Source organism: Chiloscyllium plagiosum, chromosome 36 (genome assembly GCF_004010195.1).
Source record: "Chiloscyllium plagiosum isolate BGI_BamShark_2017 chromosome 36, ASM401019v2, whole genome shotgun sequence".
Lineage (NCBI taxonomy): Eukaryota > Metazoa > Chordata > Chondrichthyes > Orectolobiformes > Hemiscylliidae > Chiloscyllium > Chiloscyllium plagiosum.
The window spans coordinates 18160925-18186287 of NC_057745.1; the positions used below are offsets into that span (position 1 = coordinate 18160925).

Below are 25363 nucleotides of genomic sequence, written 5' to 3' on the forward strand. Positions count from 1 at the left end.
TTCAGCTCCCTCCTGGCTATCCTGTATCCCTCCAATGCTCTGTCTGAACCTTGTTTCCTCAACCTTATGTAAGCCTCCTTCTTCCTCCTTACAAGACATTCAACCTCCCTCGTCAACCAAGGTTCCCTCACACGACCATTTCTTTCCTGCCTGATAGGTACATACATATCAAGGACACGTCATATCTGTTCCTTGAAAAAGTTCCACTTTTCAACTACATCCTTCCCTGACGGCCTGTGCTCCCAATTTATGCTCCTCAGATCCTGTCTTGCAGCATCGTATTTAGCCTTCCCCCAATTGTAAAACCTGCCCTGTTGCACACACCTATCTCTCTCCATAACCAAGGTGAAAGTCACAGAATTGTGATCACCATCACCAAAATGCTCACCCACTAACCAGCCCATCACTTGTCCCGGTTCGTTACCCACTACCAAATCCAATATGGCCCCCCCTCTGGTCAGACAATCTACATACTGAGTTAGAAAAGCTTCCTGGACACACTGCACAAACACCGCCCCGTCCAATCTATTTGATCTAAAGAGCTTCCAATCAATATTTGGGAAGTTGAAATCGCCCATGACTACTACCCTGTGGCTTCTGCACCTTTCCAAAATCTGTTTCCCAATCTGTTTCTCCACATCTCTGCTGCTATTGGGGGTCCTATAGTAGACACCCAACAAGGTATCTGCTCCTTTCCTATTTCTGACTTCAGCCCTTACTACCTCCAAAGGCAGATCCCCCTCGAACTGCCTTTCTGCAGCCGTTATACCATTTCTAATTAGGAACGCCCCCGCCTTGTATCTTTTTAAAAAAGTTCTGCAATTTACATATAAACATCTGTAACCAGGAACCTCCAACAACCATTCCTGTCCCTCTTTTATCCACGTTTCCGTGATGGCCACAACATCGTAGTTCCAAGTACCGATCTACGCCTTAAGTTCACCCAGGAAGCTTGCAGAAGCAATGGTTGTTGTTAAAAAAGAACCTTTGAAAGGTAATATTGCTGAAGCTTTTAGTTTTGCATAGATTACAAGAGACACAAGGATGCCAAATGGCAACAACTATCTTTTCTCATCAAATTCAGGTTGATGTCACAGGTAGACAGGGTGGTGAAGGTGGTGTTTGGTACGCTTGCCTTCATTGGTCAGACCATTGAGTACAGGAGTTGGGACATCATTTTACAGCTGTGCAAGGCATTGATAAAGGCACATTTGGAGTACTGTGTACAGTTTTGGTTGGCCTGCAACTGGAAATGATACAGAAAAGATTTACGAAGATGCCCTGAGATTGAAAGGTTTGATTATAAGAAGAAGCTGGATAGGCTGGGGCTTTTTTCCATGGAGTGCAGAAGGTTGAGAGATGACCTGATAGTTGTTTATAAAATCATGAGGGGCAGAGATAAAATGAATAGCCAAGGTCTTTTCTCCGGGGTATGGGAGTCCAAAACTAGAAGGCATAGGTTTAAGGTGAAGAGGGAAAGATTTAAAAGAAACCCGAGGGTCAACTTTTTCATACAGAAGGTGGTATGTATATGGAATGAGCTGCCAAACAAAGTGGTAGAGGTGGGTACATTTACAACATTTATAAGACATATAGAAAGGTACATGGATAGGAAAGGTGTAGGGCCAAGTGTAGGCAAGTAGTACTTGTTCAGTTTGGAAAACCTGGTTGCTGTGGACTGGTTTGACCAAAGGGCCTGTTTCTGTGCTCTGTGACTCTAAAATGTATTTAATCAGATTTAAGAGATATTCCTGGAATGACAGTAAAGTTAAAATAGACCACACTGCTGTCATCTTAGCCTGAGGGTTACCACACTTCAGGTCATGGAATCATACAGCACAGAACCAGACCATGCTGTCATCCATGCTTCCTGAACTTTGAATGGGGAGGCAGGGGAAGGAGGTTGAGAAGCAGAGTCCTTCATGATTACCTTAGCTGATAATGGAATTGAATCTGTTGGTGCCACTGTGCATTGCAAATCTGTTGTCCAGCCAATTCAGCTAACCAGCACATCCTCCTGTGATTGAGGAGGGTACTTCTACACACACTAAGCTCATATAGCCAAATGAGTAACTTGTCTGACTTAGAGGTAGACCATCATGCGCTCAAGAAGGGACTCTCGTGGTTCAATGGTGGTTCCCATTCCCACCCCAGCTGAAAAGTCCTGGGTTCAAGTCCCACCTCACTCCAGAAGAGTGTTGTAGCAGGTCCATTATCAATATCTACTTCTGCACACCGTCATTATTGAACCATGATTTGGAGATGCCGGTGTTGGACTGGGGTGTACAAAGTTAAAAATCACACAACACCAGGTTATAGTCCATCGGTTTAATTGGAAGCACTAGCTTTCGGAGCGACACTCCTTCATCAGGTGGTTGACCAAAGGGCCTGTTTCTATGCTCTGTGACTCTAAAATTTATTTAATCAGACTTAAGAGATATTCCTGGGATGACAGTAAAGTTAAAACAGACCACACCGCCACCTGATGAAGGAGCAGCGCTCCGAAAGCTAGTGGTGTTGTGTGATTTTTAATTATTGAACCACGAATGTTGGTTCAAATTACCTTCCTGTGGCGGGTGTGTTTTGGTGCAGTTGGAGCGGAGGACGCGGCCCCTTTAAGAGTGAGGCGGGTTCCTTATTTGGCAGCGCGCGAGGGCGGCCAAGGAGCGGCGTTTCCAGGAACGATCAGTTAGTCAGCTCGCGGCTGGTGTCCGCCGCAACTCGGACTGTCGGCCTCAGTTCCTCAGGAAGGAGCTAAGTCAACAAACGTCCGGATAACGAGAAGAATTGGCGACGAGGAGGACAATAAAGGGGGTGGGATCGGGGACGAAGCCGAAGGCACCGGTTCGCCCGCGGAATATTCCAGATTAAATTTCTTCGCTTTCCCTGGGGCTGCGGCCCGGGATGCGGGCGCCGACGATGCTCCTGCTCGGAGTCGGGCTGCTGCTGACCTGGGCGTCGAGTTTGCGCGGTAAGAGGCCTCCGTTTTCTTGCCGGGGCGGGGTGTCAGTGAGCTGCCAGGGTTGGAGAAGAGTCCGAGGCTGTGCACTCGGACCGTGAGGCCTGGCTCCCATTGTCCAGAGTAACCGACACTCGCCGCCGATCCCTCTCCGGCATGGGCCTTGATTTATTTTTATTTCACACGTACTGCCGTTGCTGTACCTCGTCCGGTCGTGTTTTATTTAACTTAAACCCCTGGTTTATGAGAGTTTCCTTCCAGCTTATGCTGCAGTTGGCTTAGTCCTCTCGGCTATCACGGAAGACTGAGAATCTGTCGTTCTTCCATTTGTTTTGGTGTCTGTTATAGACTTTTTATTTTAACTTTATCTTTTCCTTTTTTAAATCCCTCCCTCTTATCGATTATCATTTCCTTGTGTTCATTGTGCAATCTCCTTCTTCTGGTTTATGCATGTTCCAGCAAGTCGGCGACACCCAGTATCACATCATCAAACCTTCACTGCTTTCTCTTAGTTTCAGTGAAACAGCGAATGCCGAAAAGCCCGATTTTCATGTGCATTATGCTTTCCATTCTTGTTAAGTGGCGGGTGGTGGTTGCTTTTGATCTCGCATTTGTCGCGCTGTTTGCATTTTGCAAGGCACGAACGCGTCAGGAAGTAAGGTGAGCGCCTCGCATCGTAAACAGTGTTTTTTTTTAATGGGGATGTGACTCGGGCACTGAAGATCTTGATGGTCACTGACATGCAATTCTGATGCGGATTTTTAACGTGGTCAACAATTTTCAGACTGATCGTTTTTTCAAATGACTGGAGAAAATGCGTCGCCCACATGTACGGCTTACAAAGGAACCTCTGAAGTGGCCCTAAATTTCTGCAGCCTACTCATCTGTCAGAAACCAATCAATCTGACTGGCAATGTTCCATGACACTTTGTCACGCACAGTCATAAAGTTACCCAGCAATTCTCGAAGTCAGTGGTGAATTGAATCACATCAGTCCATGTAACCGTGAATACCGTATTAGTATTCTTGAAAAGATAAATCGTGGTTCCTTATTCCACGTAGTGATTGCTGCAGGGATCGCCGTACCTCTTTTTGTTTATGTTGGACAAAGGGTGGCATGACTTGTTGTTTTTCTTCAATTTTTGTCAAAACCCTAGAAGGATTACTGCTTGAATGAGGTTCTGGCGGCAGCTGCAGCCACCCGTGGAACTATAACATGTGTTAACAGCACATGTAGAGTATATCCACTTTTTAAACAATCGGGAAGTTTTTAGACTTGATTGAGGAAAATGTTTTTTTTAGTCGTCTTTAATCCAATCAATTTGTCTTGCTCACGTGATACCTTATGAAAGGTACCAACTATGTGATATCAAGTTACTTAAGGAATATTAACTAAATTTTGCAGCTATTGTCTTGGATGTGTGGTTCGAAATTGTAGCATGTTTCAGTTGCAAATTCTTTTCAAATGTTTTGAACATCAGTACCCGGTTTTGCATCCCTTCTGTTGCCTTGTTTGGTTATGGAGACATGAGGAGCTCTGAAACAGTAAGCCGTATAGATACATAGAGATGTACAGCATGGAAACAGACCCTTCAGTTCAACTCGTCTATGCCAACCAGATATCTCAACCTAATGTAGTCCCATTTGCTAGCACTTGGCCCATATCCCTCTTAAACCCTTTCTGTTCATATACCCATCCAGATGTCTTTTTAAATGCTGTAATTGTACCAGCCTCCACCACTTCCTCTGGCAGCTCATTTCAGACACTCACCTCCCTCCGTGTGAAGCAATTGTCCCTTTATATGTCTTTCCCCTCTTAACCTGAACCTATGTCCTCTATTTCTAGACCCCCCCACTTCAAGGAAAAGACCTTATCTATCCCCGTCATGATATTATAGACCTCTAAGATCACCCCTCTGCCTCTGTCGTTGCACGAAAAAAAGCCCATCCTATTCAGTCTCTCCCTGAAGCTCAAACCCTTCAACTCTGGCAGCATCCTTGTAAATCATTTATGAACCCTTTCAAGTTTCACAGCATCCTTTCAATAGGAGGGAGACTAGAATTGCACACAATATTCCAAAGACAGCCTAACTCATGTCCTGTACAGCCGCATTATGACCTCGCAATTCCTCTACTTAATGCTCTGACCATTAAAGGAAAGTATACCAAATGCCGCCTTCACTGTATTTTTTGTAATAAACATGAAGAAGCAGTTTGACAGGCTAAAGTTATCGTGAGGTCTTGCTCTGTGTAGGTTATCTGACCAAAGACCTGTGGGTAACAGTTGCCATTCATAATATGACTCTTTTGTTTTCCTCCATAGTGGAGAAAGAAAGTATTGTACTGAGTCTTTCTAATCTGATAGTGCATTTATGTGGCACAATTTTGACATTTTTAGTTGTTGTGCTCAGTACAAGGTCCTGTTAGCTAAGTTGGCTACATAGCTAATATGGTTCAATGTAATATCAGCAACTCTGGCTTTATTCCTGTTCCAGCAGAGGTAGACTGATGACCTGTCTCCCGTCCGAGAATGGCAAAACATCCCAATGAAAACTGCCAAGTAAAATAGCATAAGATGGAGCTTTAACAGCTAGCGGGCTTTCAGGCAGAGTGCGTGTTGAATGAAAATATTAATCCACTTTCAGTAGGATACTGTTAAGCTAGAATTGTTTGAAATTTCTCTATTTTGGCTTAGCATATGAATTAATATTGTAACATGGGCAAGAATACAGTATGGGGCTCTCACTCCACCTCCAAGTGAGATTCTCTTTTTTTTTGTATCTGAAGTTTCCTGTTATGAGTTTCCACCCATTTTTCTCTTTTCCGACAATAAGAGGAAGTTTAATTCCTTAAGGGCTCAGCGACATGGGAAAACCTTTCCCAGTACAAAAATGCCAAATGCTTTGTTTAACAATGAATGTTTATCCTCCCAGAAACTGTTAAGATGTGCGAAGTTTGTTAGTTTTAAAATTTGATGTTTTGTGTGCTTTTGAGAACATGACAAATTTCTTGTGTTGATGGTGTGATATTAATTGTTGCAACTATAAATTATTTTCAAGTTTTCAACACTTATTTTGGGGCTGATTCTTTTCAAGAGTAGAATTTTTTGTGAAGAAGGAAAGTTTTTATTTTGTACTTTTTGACTTGTACCACTGACTGTGTTTTCCTTTGTGAGAAGATGGTAGGAGAGTAAGTGCCCCAGTCTCAACCAAATTGACATCTGACGTGAAATTATCGAGGCACAGGAGCTTTTTGATATTGATTTCAATTTTTTTGTGACAACTTCAGGCTGTTTGGTGGAGTGCAATTGTATGGTAAATGGACTTCCAGCTTGCGTCTTTGTCACAATGTATTTCCTGTCTATGTTAAAAATGAATGCCATTCAGTGGAAATAATTCTTCAGATGAATCATAACGTTACTCTTCAATATCGAAAGTAACTGTCTTAATGTAAAGATAGTTGGAGTTTCCCTCAGTTGAAGTCTGTGTTTGGTAGAAATCCGCGTGTTTCTGTTCTCAGTCAGTCTTTGATTTTGCTGCTGTCCTACCCGCAAAATTAGAATAAGTTGGTATCTAAGCGTAGTGAATTATTCTAATTTTATTTGAGACTTTTTGTTGAGGAGCTTCATTATTCTTTCCACAAGAATAATGTGAACTTAACAATGCAGAAGAAGTCTCTTATTCCCTTTTTATATCTAGTTAAAAACACTGCAATGCTTTCCCATATTATGCAGGCCAAGATAATAACTGAGCTTAAGTTTTTCGCGCCATTACATTAATAGGTAAGATTTTGTAGTTTAGACTTTTAGAGTAAGCTTCTGACTATGGGATATAACAAGTAATTGTTCTTTCTGTTTAAAACTGGAAAAGCAATATGAGAGTAAGAACGGCCTTTTCCACTGACTTTGTGCCTGAAAATCAAGCCTGACGCTTGAGCACAGAGTTGGTGAGTGTACCATTTATGAGGTGCAGAGTTTTGGATCAGACATTAAAGCCCCCACCTGCTGCTGGATGCCATGTCAAAGATCCCATGGTTCTGTTTTGAAGAACAATAGCAGAGAAGTCGTTGCTGTCCTGACCAGAATATTTATCTCCATCAACATGACAAACAAAATTTTTTTTATCATACTTTGTCTGAGGTGTTAACAAAGCTCAAGTTGACTGCCAAGTTTATAAGTTTTAACTATGAGAAGCCTTCAGAAAGGAAGTTAGTGGGTACAAAGCATTTGACAAGTCTGCTGGTCACGAGAAGCATGTTATGAATGAAAGTCTTTTGGGGAGGGTGCAATGGGGACATACGGGTGAAGTGGAACATTTGCAGCGAACCCTGATTTCCCTGTCACAGAATAGTTAGAGCACAGTGGAAGCTATTTGACCTGTTGGGTCTATTTTGACTGTCGGTAAGAGCTGTTTAACTCATGCCAGTCTACAGACGTGGTCTGCTGGTCACACACGTTCTTTTGTTTGTATATAATCCAATTCTATCTTGAATGCTTTGTTTGGATCTGCTTCTACTCCATTATGAGGGCATGCATTCTGAGTCTTAACTACTTGTGCTTAAAATGGTTATTTATGTCACCACTTATTCTTTTGCCAGTTCCTTTAAGTTTGTGCCATCTAGTATACAAACAAATGACATTTTGTTTCAGGAGTAGGGAAAGGCCATTCTGATGCCTGAGCCAGTTCTGTCTTCAATAAGCTCATGGCTGATCTGAATGTAACCTCATCAAAATTCCTGCACACTCTTGATTAACAATAATCTATCTACCTCCTGTGCTTAAAAGTATTTAAGGATTCTGTTTTCACAGCCTTTCTCAGGAAGAATTCAAATGAGTATTTCGTCTAATCTGTTTGAAATGGGTGACCCTTGGCTTTTAAAAGGACCTCTAGATCTAGATTTTCTTTTGCATAAGAGGAAACATTGTCTCCACATCCACTGTTAAGTCCCTTCAGGATTTTATATGCTTCAGTCATGTCGTCTCTTATTCTGCTACATTCCAGATCCCAGTATCGCCTGTCGAACCTTTGGTCATAACACAACCTGCTCATTCCAGTATTAGTCAAGTAAACCTTCTTTGAATTGTTTTCAATGCATTTGCATCCTTTGTTAAATAAAGTGACCACTATGCACAGTACTGATGTGGTCTCAGTAGTACCTTGTATAACTGAAGCATAACATTCCTATTTTGTATTCAGTTCTCTTTGCAATAAATGATTCTACTAAATTTCATAATTACTGGCTGAACCTGTATATTTTGCGATTCATATGGGAAGGCACTCTGATTCCTTTGTATCTCAGAGCACTGCAATCTTTTACCATTAGATAATTACTATTTTCTTTGTTCAACCATAATGGACACTTTCACGTGTTCCCACATTATGCTCCATTTGCCACATCTTTGCCCAAACATTGAAAAAAAATGGAGAAAATGAGGATTGCAGATTCTGTCGATCAGAGTCAAAAAGTGTGGCACTGGAAAAGCACATCAGGTAAGGCAGCATCTGAGGGGCAGGAGAATCGACGTTTTAGGCATAAACCCGTTATCAGGAGTGTCCACATTGCTGATGAAGGGCTTATGCCTGAAACTTCAATTCTTCTGCTCCTTGGATGCTGACTGGCTGGCTGTGCCTCCCAGTGCCACTTTTTCAACTTTTTAATATACAATCTTTTTGTAGCCACATATTGTTCTCTTCACAACTTTTCTTGCTTCTCTTTGTATCTGTCCCTTCAAATTACTTATGCAAATTGTGAACAATTGAGTGATTCCAGCACCAATCCCTGTGGCACACCACTACCTTACATCCTGTCAACCTGAAAAACAACATTTTGGACCTCATTCTCCGCTTTGTTGGCTAGACAATCTTCAATCTATGCCAATATGCTACCTCCTGCCCCCAAGTTTTTATTTTACTTAAGAATTTTGGCACACAATGGTGTCCCATCAAATTTCTGTTATAAATTGAAGTATAGCACGTCCACCAGATTTCCCTTTATCCACAGCATGTTACCTCCTCAAAGAACTTCAATAGATTTGTCAAACAAGACTTTGCTTTCACAAAACCATGTGGATTGTGTCTGATCATCTTGAACTCACATAAGTGCCTTGCTGTAACTTGTTTAATAATAGCTTCTGAAATTATCCATATGACAGAGTTTTTAAGTGAACCGGCCTAGAGCTTTTGTCCTTTCTGTTTTGTTGCCTTTTTGAATGAAGGAATTGAATTCATTATTTTCCAATCTAATGGGGCTATCCCTGAAACAAGGGACTTTTTGAAAATGGAAACCATGCATCAAGTAGATCATTTCAAAATCCCCAGATGAACTTTCTCGGGATGCAACTCTAACCATGCCCAGCAGCATTTGTCTGATGATTGATTGTGATTTTTCCCCTGTGCTGTGCTGTGTCGTGCCCCCCCCCCCACACACACACACACACACACACACACACACACACGGCTCTCTCCAAATTGTGTGGCTTTCCAGCCACTGAGGTCCCATGCAAGCTGACTGGGTGTTGACACATTGTATCCTCTATAGTGAAGGCTGATGTAAAGTACCCATGGAGTTTATCTGCCATTTCTTTATTTTCCATTATTAATTAGTCTTGTGTTCTATAGAACTGATTCTCTCTTTGTTAATAAAAACAAAAAGTGCTGGTAAAGCTCACAGTTCTGGTGGCATCTGTGGAGAGAAATCCAGTTCATGTTTCGGGTTGAGTGACCCTTCCTCACTTAAACTCTAAAATTTTAGGACTTCTTAATATTTTTAAATCTCTGGCTAAATTGCTCTATACTCTCCACGTATTATATGTTTGGTCATTCTTTGCTTTTTTGATGTTTTACTGTCCAGTGTTCTGCTCTGCTACCTCAACACAATTATATACTTTTTATTGAAAATTGATACTATGAGGATGAAATATCGTGGGGGATGGTGGATTGTCCCCTTAGTATTTTTGTTACTTGTTAGTATATGTCTATTCTGTACATTCTGAAATAGACCTTTTTTTTTTGTAAGAGGTGCAGTAGCACACATTTATCGATCTATCCTTTTAGGTGAAGTCACCATAGCAGTCCTATTCAAGTTCAGTGGTATGGTATGGTTCTAGTGTTTGCTGGATCAGTGGTGCTGGAAGAGCACAGCAATTCAGGCAGCATCCGAAGACAGGCAAAATCGACCTTTCGGGCAAAAGCCCTTCATCAGGAATAAAGGCAGAGAGCCTGAAGCGTAGAGAGATAAGCTAGAGGAGGGTGGGGGTGAGGAGAGAGTGGGCATAGAGTACAGCGAGTTTGTTTCAGGACATGGTTGAAGAGCTTCAGGGCTGAGGAAATGACCTGGGAGTTGCAGTGAGAGAGAGAGACTCCCTGAGATTCTTGTAGAGAGAGGAGGAAAACTTCTTCAAGGCAGGCTAGTGTTTGCTGTCCTACCAACAGAAATCCCAGAAGTTATGTGGCAATAGTTAAACACTGAGCTTTGTTAGAAAATAGTTTTGCTTGCTCTGTCTCCAGTTGCTAGTATTAGCAAAGCCATGCTGATTCTTTTGTGTCTATGGATATGCCAATAATATGGCTTTTCACGAAACTACTTTTTTTCTGTATATTTTAAAAAAACTTGTTTTCTCTTCCTGTCCTGAATTTTGGAGATTGTTCTCCCATAATTGAGGTCACAATTTTGCTCACTAAAGTTATCAATTTGAAATGTTACAGAATCTACCTCGTAGAATAAATTTTCATTACTAGGCTAATTGAGAGAGATCTGACTGCATTTTGTATTTTTGGCTAACTTGCCATGTGATTTTGTTTTCATTTTATGGTTGTCTATTCAGTGTGCCATTTTCTGTGATGGGTCTTTGATATGCTCTTTGTTCAAAAGCTTCAGACAGACTTAAGAGAACCAAGGTACATGTGCTTGCTTGGTTTAGTCTTATTTCCTTTCTAGGTGGGAAATGCCTAATCTCCCACTTGACCTTCAGCGGATATTGCAGCCAAACTAATCGTAAGAGTGTGGCATTGTGGCTGAGTCTTAGTATTGTGAAATCCAGTTGCATAGAAGTGCCTATTTGAAATGCCATTTAGTTGATCCATGAATAAAATTGTTGATTTTTAGGGCAGAACCACGAAACCTGAGTCTTGAGAGAAACCAGATCAAATTAGTACAAAAGGAAACAAGAAATGGAGTTTGGCAATTGTTTACTTTTGAAATTTGTCCTTGATTCTGTAATTCTTAGAGCAGTTTTTTCTCCTTTTTCTTTAATCAAAAAAATAACCTTCTTGTTCGAAAGATAGCTTATTGCATCACGAATCTTAAGTGAATTACAGCACTATAAAATAGATTTCAAGATTCTGTTTGCAAAGCACAATAAATGCTAAAAGCCTCAAGTTAAATTCAGGAAATGTTCATTTGTATGTCGGTGGATTGTCTCTCACATTGCATTTGCCCAAATAGTCATTTTGGTTCTGTTTGGTCCCTAAAGTAAGCTCTAGTATTGGTATGAGCAGTGTAAGAAAAACAAAAAAAAAATGAATATACAACCTTGTGTATTGTACAAATTTGACGAGCTGGTCGAAATCCTAGATATTGGAAACAGCACTGACGTGACAATTACGGGAGTGTGAGATGAATGACATTGGAGCATTATGGCTGAATACTATGGATTAATTTAAATAAAATTCCCATCTTGAAATATACTACTATTGAACTGGTTTGACAAGAAATAGTTTGTTTTTCTTATCTCTTCGGTATTCACAGACAACTAGATTGTAATTTCTGTGAAAGAGTACATGTCTCATGGATGCCGAAACAGTGACCTGTTAATTCTGAAATACTTTTGTTCTCATTTTTATTCTTCATCTCATTCACTCACAGCTTATATAGAATTTGGTGCATGGATATTCATACCTGCTTTGGTGTTTGGATCCAGATGTAACGTATCAGAAGGGTTGCAATGTGTGCACGTAAGCGTATCCATCTGTAGGATGCTGCCACAGCAGTTGTTAGTTTCTGTGCCAATAGGGTTGTGTTGGGTTCGTGGTGTGCATGCTGCTGTTAATTTCAAATCTGGTTGCTTTGCATTTGTTCTCCCAACGCTGTGGTCTAAGACCATCCATGTGTTCCTCAGTAACATTTTGAGTGTTTGGAAGGGAAGAGAGGTGAATGGAAGATGTGGAGATTGCGCAGGTGGGAACTATCAGGTGTTTCTCAGAAGTTGGAATTGTTTCTATTTGTCTCTTGAAGCTTGACTCCTGGATCAGTTGATGGTATTTTCATCTCTTCGACTAGAAGTCGAGTGAGGCAAGAATGCTGCAGCCTGAACCATAGGGCATACAGTTTATTGGATAGAATACTTGGTGAAGGTGAAAAATGGTCTCGGAATCCACAGTATATGAATGACAAAACTGATTGAATATCTACACTCCTTTCTTCAATTAGACTTAATTAAATGTGCTAGGAGAATATGGAAGTACGAAGACTGTATTAAACTTAAGCACAAACTGTACCAAAAAATGAAAGAAGAGGCACAGGCTGTTTGGCCTAGCTAATTGATATTCACATTTATTCTTTTAGGTAGTCAAATCTATGAAGTTTCCTGATCATTTCCTGCATTCGTTCTACCTACATATCCAATGCAATGTTGGATGTTGACTAAGCTTTTTTTGTCCCTAATTGATTTATCCTTCGAGTTAATCTCACAGACTTGCATTTCTCCACGTAGAGAGCTGTCTTTCTCATCTGTCAAAATCTCTCAACTTTGATCCATGGCTTACTATTTTTCATACTTTTTCGTCCTAGATACTGTTTTCATTCACTCTATCCCTTTATTTTTGATGCTACACAATCTGATAGTGCGTGTACTGTTATTCAAGTTTTACCTTCAAACTTTGTTTCTCTTGAAATAAAGGCTGGTAATTTTATTTATTAATCTAACGGCAGCAGCAACCTGTCCAATTAATTTTAATTTTTGACTCTGTAATCCATTAGTCTTTTCACCACACATTTCTGTAATCAAAATAAATTTACTGTGTTTCTCACAAAATTGCATCACTGTACAAGAGCTTTGAATTCCATCTGCATTTTATACTTCATTTCCCCATTTTATACTTCATTCACTTTTTACTGTTTCCTTTTCATTTTCTGAAAAGTTAACTACATTCTCTTTTCATGTTCTATTTAAATATGGACACCACACCTTTTAAGATTGTAAACAAAACAAATAAAATTCACAAACCTGACTGCCCCAGCTGACCCATTGTCTCCGTCTGCTCCTGCCCCACCGAACTCATCTCCGCATACCTTGACACCGTCCTGTCCCCCTTAGTCCAAGAACTCCCCACCTACGTTCGGGACACCACCCATGCCCTCCACCTGCTCCATGATTTTCGCTTCCCCGGTCCCCAACGCCTTATTTTCACCATGGACATCCAGTCCCTGTACACCTCCATCCCCCATCACGAAGGACTCCCGAAACGTCAATTCTCCTGTTCCCTGGATGCTGCCTGACCTGCTTTGCTTTTCCAGCAACACATTTTCAACAAAATAAATACACTATCAAGTGACCAAAGTACTGAGACATGAAGGCTATTCTCTTGGATCCATTCTGCGAAAACTGTCTTTCAATCCTATTCTGCATTCTCCCTTTTTAACTTTCAGTCTATGTTTATTATCCTTTTTTGCCATAATTCCATATCCCTTGATGTTCTCCAATCATATCTGGAGAAGCACCTTGTTAGAAGCATTCCTAAAGACCATTGACAGTGCAACCACTGCAGTTCTCCCATTTTCCATGTACTGTATTCAAGAAACTAGGTTTGTCCAGCACACTCTTGGTTTTAGAAGTCAGTGTTCCTACATCTAACTATCTTCTCCATCTAGTTATTTTGGTACACTTTGTGCCTCTGTTCATTTGGATGAAGTGTGTGATGTTGCAAGCTTATGTTTGTAGCTTTTCATATTTAACTCAAAATGAAAGTTATAAGCTGTCTCTGATTACAATTCCAACATGGAATACCAGAGGCAAAGATCTAGCAAATAGAATACTATGTGGGGAAAATGTTAAATTGTTAATCTTGTCTGGAATAACAAAAAAAATATCTAAATGGTGAGAAATTTCAGAGCTTTGAGATACAAAAGGATCTGTCTTCCAGTGGATAAATTTTAAATGGTTAGTGTACATGTGCAAGGAAACAAATAGGAAAGTGAATGGGGAAAGGGGAATTAATTACCTAAATAACCAGGGTATGCTTCAGTAACACAAAGCACTGCTAAGACTACATGCGCAGTTATTGTCACCTTTTATGGATGGAAGTAGATGCATTGTAACCAGTTCAGAGAATACAGATGAATACAGAGAGTGGTTAGATTTTCATACGATCAGTTGTACTTGCATTTGCTGGAGTTTAGAAGAGTGAATGAATGGTGACTTGATTGAAATGCACAAAATTCTGATGGGCTTTGATAAGATAGTTGTAGAAGGAATGTTCTCTCTTGGGGGAGACCTAGAAATAGGGGTTGCTGTTGAAATGGGCGTCTCCTGATTTTCTTCCTGAACTGAGGTCAGAAGCAGAGCACTTAGGATATTTTTCAGGGACAGGAGATGGCTTCTTGATAAGGGTGAGGATGAAAGTTTATTCGTAATCGCAAGTACAGAGGAATCTCAATTGGTTTGGCATTCGATTATCCAAATTTTGGATGATTCCGGCAAGATTGCAAGGTCCCAATGCTTGGCTAAACTGTTATCTGAGCATGCAGTTATCGACACAAAGTCCCCACCCAAGTAATTTGGATAATCGACATTTCTTTGTATGTGGATTTGAGGTGAAAATCAGATCAGCCGTAATAATCAGTGGCAAAACAGGTTATTGGGTGCTGAATGGCCTATTCCTCCATTTTCATATACACGTTTAAAAAGGAAGGTATCACACTGAGCTGGTAAAGTGCACCCTTAAGCTTGCATGAGATGCATTGTTGCATGAAATGGAAATCTCAAAATCTAGAAAACTTGTGTTTTCCATTTTATGACATTGCTTCGGGATTGTGGTGTGATACTTAAATTTAACCAATTTCTTTACAACTTGATGTCATCAGTTATACTATCAGGTCAGGGCATGTTGATTGGAGAGTTTTGTCAGGGTCTATCATTTTTGTTCATGTTATGAAAGGAGAATTTCATAATGCCACATCAGAGGAGTCTGACACAACCTATTTTCATTCACCTGTACTCATTTTAGCTTTAAACCTCCATTTGAAAGCATGGCACGTTTCATTACAGATAGTCAACACAAATATTGGTTCGTACCTTTTTTTAAAAGTTAAATCAGAATTGCTTGAAAATATAACTTTAAACAGATTCCAGAGGATTATGATTCATTCACTTGACAGGTTTGATTGTATGTGTAATATCCTTGGGTTGTTGGAGAGACCAGATTAGGATTTGAGCATGTGTTCATATCCATACACTGACCTTGGCATGAGGATAGCATTTGATTTGGTTCGAATCATCCTTGTTGTCAAACAGCTTTCTCACAGTGTCAAATGGGTATGGTTTTGCAGTGACTTTGATACCTTTTGGAGCTGCATTCTAGTCCATATTGGTGTCTCAAGTTGAATGTTTCTTTTTGTGATTTGCGTATTTTTCATTTAACTTGGGTAACTTTTATAATTTTAGCTTTTCTTTTCATGTGCCGCTTTTTTCCCTTGCGAAGTATTGTTGCATCTTTGGCAGAGAGAATTCAGTGATCTGAGTTTCAAGATTGAAAAGTTTGTCTCCACAGATGCTGTCAGACCTGAGTTTCTCCAACAATTTCAGTTTTTTTTTCAGATTTCTAGCATCTACAATTCTTTGTTAAATTTTAGGATTGTTGCTACTGCTAGCATTCAGCCATATAGCTCAGAAACAGACCCTAGGGTCCAACTTGTCCATGCTGACCAGATATCTGAAATAAATCTAGTTCCATTTGCCTACACTTGGCTAATATCCCTCTAAATCCTTCATATTCATATACCCATCCAGATGCCTTTTTAAATTCTGCAATTGTACCAGCCTCCACCACTTCCTCTGGCAGCTCATTGCATACGTGTATCGTTTGCTGTGTGAAAAAGTTGCCCTTTGGTTTCTTTTTAAATCTTTTCCCCATTCATCATAAACCTGTGTCCTCTCGTTTGAACTCCCTCACCCTGGGGGGAAAAACCTTGTCCATTCACCCTATCCGTGCCCCTCATGATTTTATAAACCTCCATAAGGTCACCCCTCCGTCTCCGCTCCAGGAGAAACCGCCTCCGCCTATTCAGCCTCTCCCAATAGCTCCAACCTTTCAACCCTGATAACATCCTTGTCAGCCTTTTCTGAACTTTTTTTTGTATAAGCATGGAGACCAGACTTGCACATTCCAATCATGGCCTAACCAATGTTCCGTACAACTGCAACATGACTCCTATACTTGATGCATTGACCAATAAAGACAAGGATACAAATATCATCTTGGCTGTCCTATCTACTGGTGACTCCCCTTTTAAGGAGCTATGAACCTGCACTCCAAGATCTCTTCAACACTCACCATGACCTTACCATTCAGTGTATGATTCCTGCCCTGACTTGCCTTTCCAAAATGCAGTACCTCACATTTAGCTAAATTAAACTCCATCTGCCACTCTTCAGCCCATTGGCCTATTTGATCAACGTTGTGTTCTGCTCGGAGGTAATCTTTGCTGTCCACTGCACGACCAATTTTGGTGTCATCTGCAAACTTACTAACTGTACTTCTTATGCTCACATCCAAATCATTTGTATAAATGACCAAAAGCAGCAGATCCAGCACTGACCCTTGTGGTACACTGCTGGTCACAGGCCTCCAATCTGAAAAGCCACCCTCTGTCTTCTGCTTTCAAGCCAATTCTGTATCCAAATGGCTAGTTCTCCCTGTATTCCATGTGATAAAACGTTGCTAACCAGTCTACCAATCGGAACCTTGTGGAAATGTGGATTGGACACAGCTATTTGAAGGGAAGTCCACATTTGAGATGTGGGAGACTTTCAAGGATAGTGCAGGATAGGCATATCCCATTGAAGGCAAAGGATAGGAAAGGCAAGTTTCGTGAACCGTGGATGACAGGAGAAATTGTACGACGAACCAAGAGGAAAAGGGAAGCATACATAAGGTCTCGGCAGCTAAGAACAGAACTGGCCCTGGAAGAATATTGGAAGAGTAGGACAAGTTTTTAAACGAGGAATCAAGCGGGCTAAAAAGGGTCATGAAATAGCTTTAGTGAGCAGAATCAAGGAGAATGCCAAAGCATTTTATTCTTCTATAAGAAGCAAGCAGGTAACTAGAGAAAGGATTGGTCCACGAAAGGATAAGGAAGAAAGGCTGTGTGTCGAACCTGAGAGAATGGGTGAGATTCTGATTACTTTGCATCAGTGCTCACTGAGGAGAGGGAAATGATCAATGTTGAGATTAGAGGTAGAAATTTGTTTACTCTGGATCACGTTGACATAAGGAGGGAAGGTGTGTTGGAAAGGCTAGAGGTTATTAAGGTGGACAGATCCCCAGGACCGGATGGGATCTATCCCTGGTTGCTGAGGGAGGCGAGAGAGCAAATAGCTGGGGTCCTGACAGATATCTTTGTGGCATCCTTAAATACAGGTGAGGTGCCGGAGGACTGGAAGGTTGCTAATGTTGTCCCCCTGTACAAGAAAGGTAGTAGGGATATTCTGGGTAAGTACAGACCAGTGAGCCTGACGTCATTGGTGGGAAAGTTGCTGGCGAAGGTACTACGGATAGGATCTATTTATATTTAGAAAAGAATGGGCTTATCAGTGAGAGGCAACATAGTTTTGTACGGGGGAGATCGAGCCTTACCAACTTAATAGAGTTCTTTGAGGAAGTGACCAAGTTGATAGATGAAGGAAGGGCTGTAGATGTCATATACATGGACTTCAGTAAGGTGTTTGGTAAGGTTCCTCATGGTAAACGAATGGAAAGTGAAGTCATATAGTGTGCAGGGTGTTTTAGCTAGGTAGATAAAGAACTGGTTGAGCAACAGGAGACAGAGAGCAGTAGTTGAACGGAGTTTCTCGAAATGGAGAAAGGTGACAAGTGGTGTTCCGCAGGGGTCAGTATTGGGGCCACTGTTATTTGTAATATAAATAAATGATCTGGAACAGGGCACTGTTGGTACGATCAGAAGTTTGAAGTTGACACCAAAATTGGTGGAGTAGCAGAAAGCAGAAGGGACTGTCAGAGAATACAGGAGGATATAGATAGACTGGAGAGTTGGGCGGAAAAGTGGCAGATGGTTTTCAATCTAGACAAATGTGAGGTGATGCATTTCAGCAAGACTAATTCTAGAGCGAATTATACAATGAACGGAAGAACGTTGGGATAAGTTGATGGGCAGAGATCTGGGAGTGCAGGTCCATTGTACCCTGAAGGTTGCTGCACAGTTGGATAGAGTGGTCAAGAAGGCATATGGTCTGCTTTCCTTCATTGGACGGGGTATTGAGTATAAGAGTTGGCAAGTCATGTTAAAATTGTACGAGACACTGGTTTGGTCACATTTAGAATACTGTGTGCAGTTCTGGTTGCCGCATTACCAAAAGGATGTGGGCGCTTTGGAGAGGGTGCAGACAAGGTTTACAAGGATGTTGCTTGGTATGGAAAGTGCTAGCTATGAAGAAAGGTTGAGTAGGTTAGGTTTATTTTGATTAGAAAAAAGGAGATTGAGGGGAGACCTGATTGAGGTTTACAAAATCATGAAGGGTATAGACAGGTTGGATAGAGACAAGCTTTTTTTCCCCAGGGTGAAGGATTCAATAACGAGAGGTCATGCTTTCAAGGTGAGAAGTGGAAAGTTTTTAAGGGGGATACACGCGGCAAGTACTTCACACAGAAGGTGGTGGGCGTTTGGAATGCGTTGCCAGCGGAGGTGGTAGAGGCAGGCATGGTAGATTCATTTACGATCCGGCTGGACAAATGCATGAGTGGGTGGGGAACAGGAGGATACAGATGCTCAGGAATAGACGGGCAGACTTAGACAGTACATTTGGATCTGCTCAGGCTTGGAGGCCGAAGGGCCTGTTTCTGGGCTGTAAATGTTCTTTGATTGCTGAACTGAAGTCCAAATCGATCACATCCACCGCTCTACCCTGATCAATGCTCTTTGTTACTACTTCCAAAAAAAACTGAATCAAGTTAGTAAGACACAATTTCTCATGCACAAAGCCATGTTGACCATCCTGAATCAGTCCTTGCCTTTCCAAATACATGTAAATCCTGTCCCTCAGGATTCTTTCGAACAACTTGCTCATCACTGATGTCAGGCTCACCAACCCAGAGTTCCCTGGCTTTTCCATACTTCCATTCTTAAGTAGTGGCACCATGTTAACCAACTTCCAGTCTTCTGGCATCTCAACTGTGGCTATCAATGATACAAATCTCTCAGCAGTCACTTCCCGAGCCTTCCACAGAGTTCTTGGGACTTAACCATCTCCAGTTCCACCACCACTGTAATACGGACACTTTTCTAGATTCTGCTGTTTATTTCCCCACATCCTTCCTTCTATATCCTTCTCCACGTTAAACACTGATGCAAAATAGTCGTTTAGTATCTCTGTACTCTTTCCCCCCCCCCCCCCCCCCCCCCCCATCTCTTGCAGTTTCCACACAAATGTGATCTTTCTGGTCTTTGAGGGGCCCTATTCTCTCCCTAGTTAGCCTTTTGTCCTAAACGTATTTATAGAATCCCTTTTGGATTCTCCTTAACACCACTTGCTAAAGCTATCTCATGTCCCCTTTTTTCCCCCTCCTGATTTCCGTCTTAAGTCTACTCCTACTTCCTTTAAACTCTAAGGATTCACTCGATCTGTCCTATCTATACCTGACACATTCTTCCTTTTTCTTGACCAAAGCCTCTAGCCATCTAGCACTCTCTACACTGACCAGCCTTGCCCTTCACCCTAACAGGAATATACTGTCTCTGGATTCTCATTATCTCATGTTTGAAGGCTTTCCCTTTGACCTGCCCCTTTTGCCAGCATCTGTCCCCATTCAATTTAACAAAGTTCTTGTCTTACACTATCAAAATTGGCCTTCCTTAGTATAGAACTTCAACTTCTAAAGTTTGTCTGTACTTTTTCCATTGCTGTTTTGATTCTAATATGTGGAGGTGCCAATGTTGGACTTGGGTGGGCAAAAGTTAACAATTACACAATACCAGATTATAGTACAGAGGAACCTCGATTATCTGGCATTTGATTATCTGAATTTTGGATTATCCAAACAAGATTGCAAGGTCCCGATGCTTGGCTAAACTGTTATCCAGCATTCAGTTGTTCAAACAAAGTACCCTCTGCCCATGTCATTTGGGTACTCGAGGTTCCTCTGTACTTCCTTTCAGAGTGCTGTTCCTTCATCAGGTAACTAGTGGGGCAGGATCATAAGATACAGACTTTATAGCAAAAGATCACAGTATCATGCAATAGAAATGACATATATTGAACAAACCTGGCTTGTTAAGTCTTTCATCTTTTAGAATGGGTTGCAGGTTTCAGTTCATTAATATGTAAATCCCAGAACTTCTTTTTTGGGATTTTCCTTTTCTTGAACTGAAACCTGCAACCCATTCTAAAATGTCCAAGGCTTAACAAACCAGATTTGATAAATATATGTCATTTCAATTGCATGATACTGTGATCTTTTGCTGTAAATGCTGAGTCGTATAATCCTGCCCCACTAGTTAGCTGATGAAGGAGCAGCGCTCTGAAAGCTAGTACTTGGCAATAAACCTGTTGGACTATAACCTGATGTTGTGATTTTTAACTTGGAAGCCAGTAGAATTATGGTGACTGGCCCCAAATTCCTCCCCCGCTGACACCTCAGTCACTTGCCCTGCCTTATTTCCCAAGAGTAGGTCTGGTCTTGCACCTTCTCTTGAAGTTACATCCACAGACTGAATCAGAAAATTTTCTTGTATGCACCTAACAAATTCCTCTCCATCCTAACACTGTGGCAATCCCGCTCTGTTTGAAAACTCAATCCCCTACTATAACCACGCTATTATTCTTACAGGTGACTGACATGTCCTTACAAATTTGTTTCTCAATTTCCCAATGACTACTGGGGGGATCCAAATACTATCCAAATACAGTGATCATCCTTTTCCTATTTCTCAGTTCTATTCAAATAAATTTTCAGGTGTATTGTCAGGAATATCCTTCCTAATCAAACACATTTATACCCTTCCGAAAGTATCTATGCCCTTGAACATTAAGCTGCCAATCCTGTCCATCCCTGAGCCACGTCTCTAATTGCTATGATATATATCCCAGTCTGATTTTCCCAACCATGCCCTGAATTTATTTGACTTTTCTGTTAGGCTTTTTCTTTGGAAATAAATGCAGTTTAATTTATTAATCCTATCTTGTGCTCTGCTTTGTTCCTACCTGCCCTGACTGTTTGACTTGATGCAGTATGAACAAAGCAAATGTTGACCCCTGTAATAGTGTTTAAGATTTTCAGTCAGTGATGTATGACAACCTTTTGAATAAAAACCTTTCATGGCAGATGTTAGTCTCTTTGTATTAATGCATACTTCATATCATTGGGTAGAGTCATAAACCTTTATGAATATGAAATTGGTCTTCAGAAGGTTTGAAGATGAGCACAAAACTTTGAAAAACCTTTTCAGTGTCATTGCAAGGTTCGAGCTTTCCGTGATACTTTTGTGCTATTTTTAAGTTTATGACCGTGCACACACGATTAAGTCTGAATTTTAAATGTTTAGGATTCTGTACAAATAAGCAGGTGAGCTATATTTCTGTTGAATCATCAACAAACTAACCCAAACGTATCACTTATCTTTTTTAAAAGACCAGCAAATTTGAATTTCAATCATAGTACAGCTATTACCTTTTTGAAATAGTCCCTCTCAAATACCTGTGTATAGTCTGTGACAAAGGCAATAAATTTCCTTCCTGTTAGATAATGCACCTGCTGTGCCTTTCCAGCACTACTCTAATCTAGACTCTGATGTCCAGCATCTGCAGTCCTCACTTTCGCCTATGCAAATATACACTCAACTAATTGCTGTCCTCTGTCTGAACAGCAACATTGGTTACAAAATGGGCAACAACACATGTCAAGAAAGGTACAGATCGGATTTCATCTTCGTTAGAAAACTCTAGTGGGGAAATGCCCTAACTAATATACAAAGAAAAATTGAAAATTAATGGCACTGCAAGACTTATCAGCCTGTTGTACATCTCCGGGCAAAAGAGCTTTTCTGTTCTTAGTTCATAGTACCTCGTTGCACACCCAAGCACTTCATAAATGCAAAGAAGGCTTTTCCCACCACTGCCTTTTCAAGCAGAGTTTTCAAGCAGAAAATAGTCTCAACTCCACCCATCTCCAATCTTTTTCTGCTATTTGCTTAAATCTCTATTCAATATTTGCTGACCTCAGTTGTGGAAGATAGGTCCTTCCTATCCATTGTCGCTAGATCCCTTATTTTTATACACTTCAATTAAATCTTCCTTCAACTTGCCTCATCCAAAGAAGAAAACACCAGCTTATCGAAAATTAAAAAAAAAACAGAATTTTGGGAACATGGAGCATTTATCAAGTGCAAAATACAAGAATGTTTTATATCTTTGACTGTTCATGAGAGCTCTCGGCGTATCTTTCCCTTGTAACTAAAAATATTCCTTCTTGGCCACATTCTTGTTTAATATTCCTGACAACGTTCAGTTTAGTCACATCCTTCTTGTAATGTGGTGACCAAGAGCTCTTAATGCCCCTTAAATGCAGCTTCATTGTCCCTGTAAGCTAAACAGAAATTATTTTATTTCTCAGAAATCTGAGATACTGAAGTACCATGTTTATCGTATGAACTAAATTAGTGGAAAATATTTTACGTGTACGTACAGAGGAAACTCTATTATCTGGCATTTGATTATCCGGCAAGATTGCAAGATCCTGATGCTGAGCTAAACTATGTTATGTGACATTTGATCTTCCGGAATTTGGTTAACCCAAGAAAATAATCCTTGCCCAAGTCCTTCGGGGTTGTTGTGTACACAAAAATGAAAAAAATGCATATCTACCATTTAACCATGGAAGTAAAACTGAGGAGGTGCTCTCGCGTTCCAATTTTCATGCAATGAGTTTACATGGACTACTTGAGCAGTTCACGTATCTATGCAACTGAGTAATAAGAACACGTGGTTTCTAATGGTGTTCATTATTCATTTTTAAATCAGTAATGATTTGCTAAATATGGCTAATTAATTGGACAATATTGTGATAAGTTGCAATTCATAGGTCTAATCTTTAATGGACTTTGCTGATACTATGTTCAAACCTATTATTGATTCATTATTTAGAATATTTCAAAAACTATTTGGTGATGTAGACCTTCTTGAATATAAGCATGAGGGTGATAATCTTCATCGCTCAAGTCTTTATCAAGTCAATTTTCATCTCCACAACCTTTTCACCAGTGCTCTGAGCAACAGAATTGATCTGGGCCCAAATAATTATTTGCAAAACATTATATTTGAACTCTTTAAAATAAAAAGTAGGAACTGAGTTATCATTCATGTACACACACGCACAATATGATTTCCTGCAGACTTGAATAGATGTTCATGTGGTTAGCCTAGTCAGCAGTGTGCTTATCCTGCTTTATTGCTAATTGTCTCCTCCGCTGGGGTTATATATGTAAACTATTGTTTGCTTGCTACATTAGTGCAGTGTACTGGCACTAAGAAAATTTGCAGTCCCACTCTATCTAGGTTTGGCTGTCATGGCAAATTGCTTGCTATATGTGTCTTTCAGCGTTCAACAGTTGACTTTTGTTTCTATGTGTCTCACTCTCCCCCTGTGTTGGTCAGTGTGTGTACATAATCTATACCTTGTGGTCTTTAATTTCATATGTTCAGTATTTGTATTTTCAATGCAACTCTATTAAAAATTTCCTGCTGTATTATGAATTGTTAGGATCAGTAAATATGACATCCTAATAAGTTAATCGCATCGGCTTGACACTCACCAGTACGTTTCTGAAATTTAATTAATGGAATAGCGAAAATGTGTATCTGAGAACTTTCTCTGTTAACATGCAAAATAAATCACTGGTGCTGTAAATACTATTTGCCTGGCTTCTTTGTCACATAGGGAATATCTTTTTTTAAATTTAGTTAAATCCTTCTAATTATGACTATCTGCTCAAACATTTGACAACTTTTGTACATCTTTAGTAACAAAGTGAAAGAGATATTACGAATCTGCAGAATCTGTTATGCCACTTCACTTGCATAAACCATACCTTTTGTCCTTGACACTCCTTTCCAAAACCTGGGTTTGTGCTGCTTGTGTTGCAAAGTTTCCTGGAAATAAAAACCGTCTTGTTCTTGACCCTGTTCTCTCTTCCTCCCTTGTACATGTACATGTGCATGTGCCTTGGCTTGTATTTTCAGTTAGATGTTCAATGGAAGCATGTTGATTTTTAAAATTAATTATGTATGTAGCAATTAGGAGTAGGCCCCTCCGACCTGCTCTACTATTCAATAAGATGTTGGCTGGCTCATTTTTTTTTGTTTTGCAATTCACATTGATATCTCTCCCTAATAATCTTTAGATTTTTGTTAAGCAGTGGAATCAGTCTCCTTCCTCCTTACGTATATTCTATGATCCTGCCTTGAGGTAGAGTTGCAAAATTACTCCTTGTAAAACAGCATGTTCCTACCTGGAACTTGTATACAGACAGCAAGCTGTCTCTCGCTCTTCTAAACATCAGTGGAAACAGACCAGTCTATCCATCTTTTCCTTGCAGGACATCCCCCTTTATTGCTGGTATTAATCTGGTAAACCATCTATCAACCAGTTCCAGAGCATTTACATTCCAAAATAAAGAACCTAAACATGCACAAAGTACTTGAAATGTGGTCTTAGCAGTGCCTTGTACAACTTAAGCACAACACACTCTCATAATGATAGCATTCCATGAGCTGTCTTGATCTGTTGCCATACCTACACATTAACATTTTTTACTCATATACAAGAGCATTCACAATGATTTACAAATCAACATCATGTAATCATTTTCAATTTAAGTAATAGTCTGCTTTACTTGTACTTTCTGCCAAGGTAAATAGCTTCACTTTTTCCCATGTTATCCCATCTGACCTGTTTGTGTCCTTAATCAACTTAGCTATGATCAGTCAGTGTTCTCTTGTTTTCTTCACTGCATACTTTTCTGATCTATTTTTTGTGTCATCTAGAACATATAACATAGAAAAATACAGCGCAGTACAGGCCCTTTGGCCCTCGATGTTGCGCCGATCCAAGCCCACCTAACCTACACTAGCCCACTATCCTCCATATGTCTATCCAATGCCTGTTTAAATGCCCATAAAGA

At 40.4% G+C, this 25363-nt stretch overlaps 1 protein-coding gene across 1 annotated transcript in view; it reads left to right on the top strand.

Moving 5' to 3' along the window:
• The first annotated feature begins 2622 nt into the window (after positions 1-2622).
• Positions 2623-25363, top strand: part of adam10a (ADAM metallopeptidase domain 10a) — a 170143-nt gene continuing 147402 nt past the window's right edge. Inside the window, exon 1 of the mRNA XM_043677449.1 lies at positions 2623-2971. Coding sequence (XP_043533384.1) covers positions 2905-2971 — 67 coding nt within the window. The 5' untranslated portion in view covers positions 2623-2904. The remainder of the gene's footprint in view (positions 2972-25363) is intronic.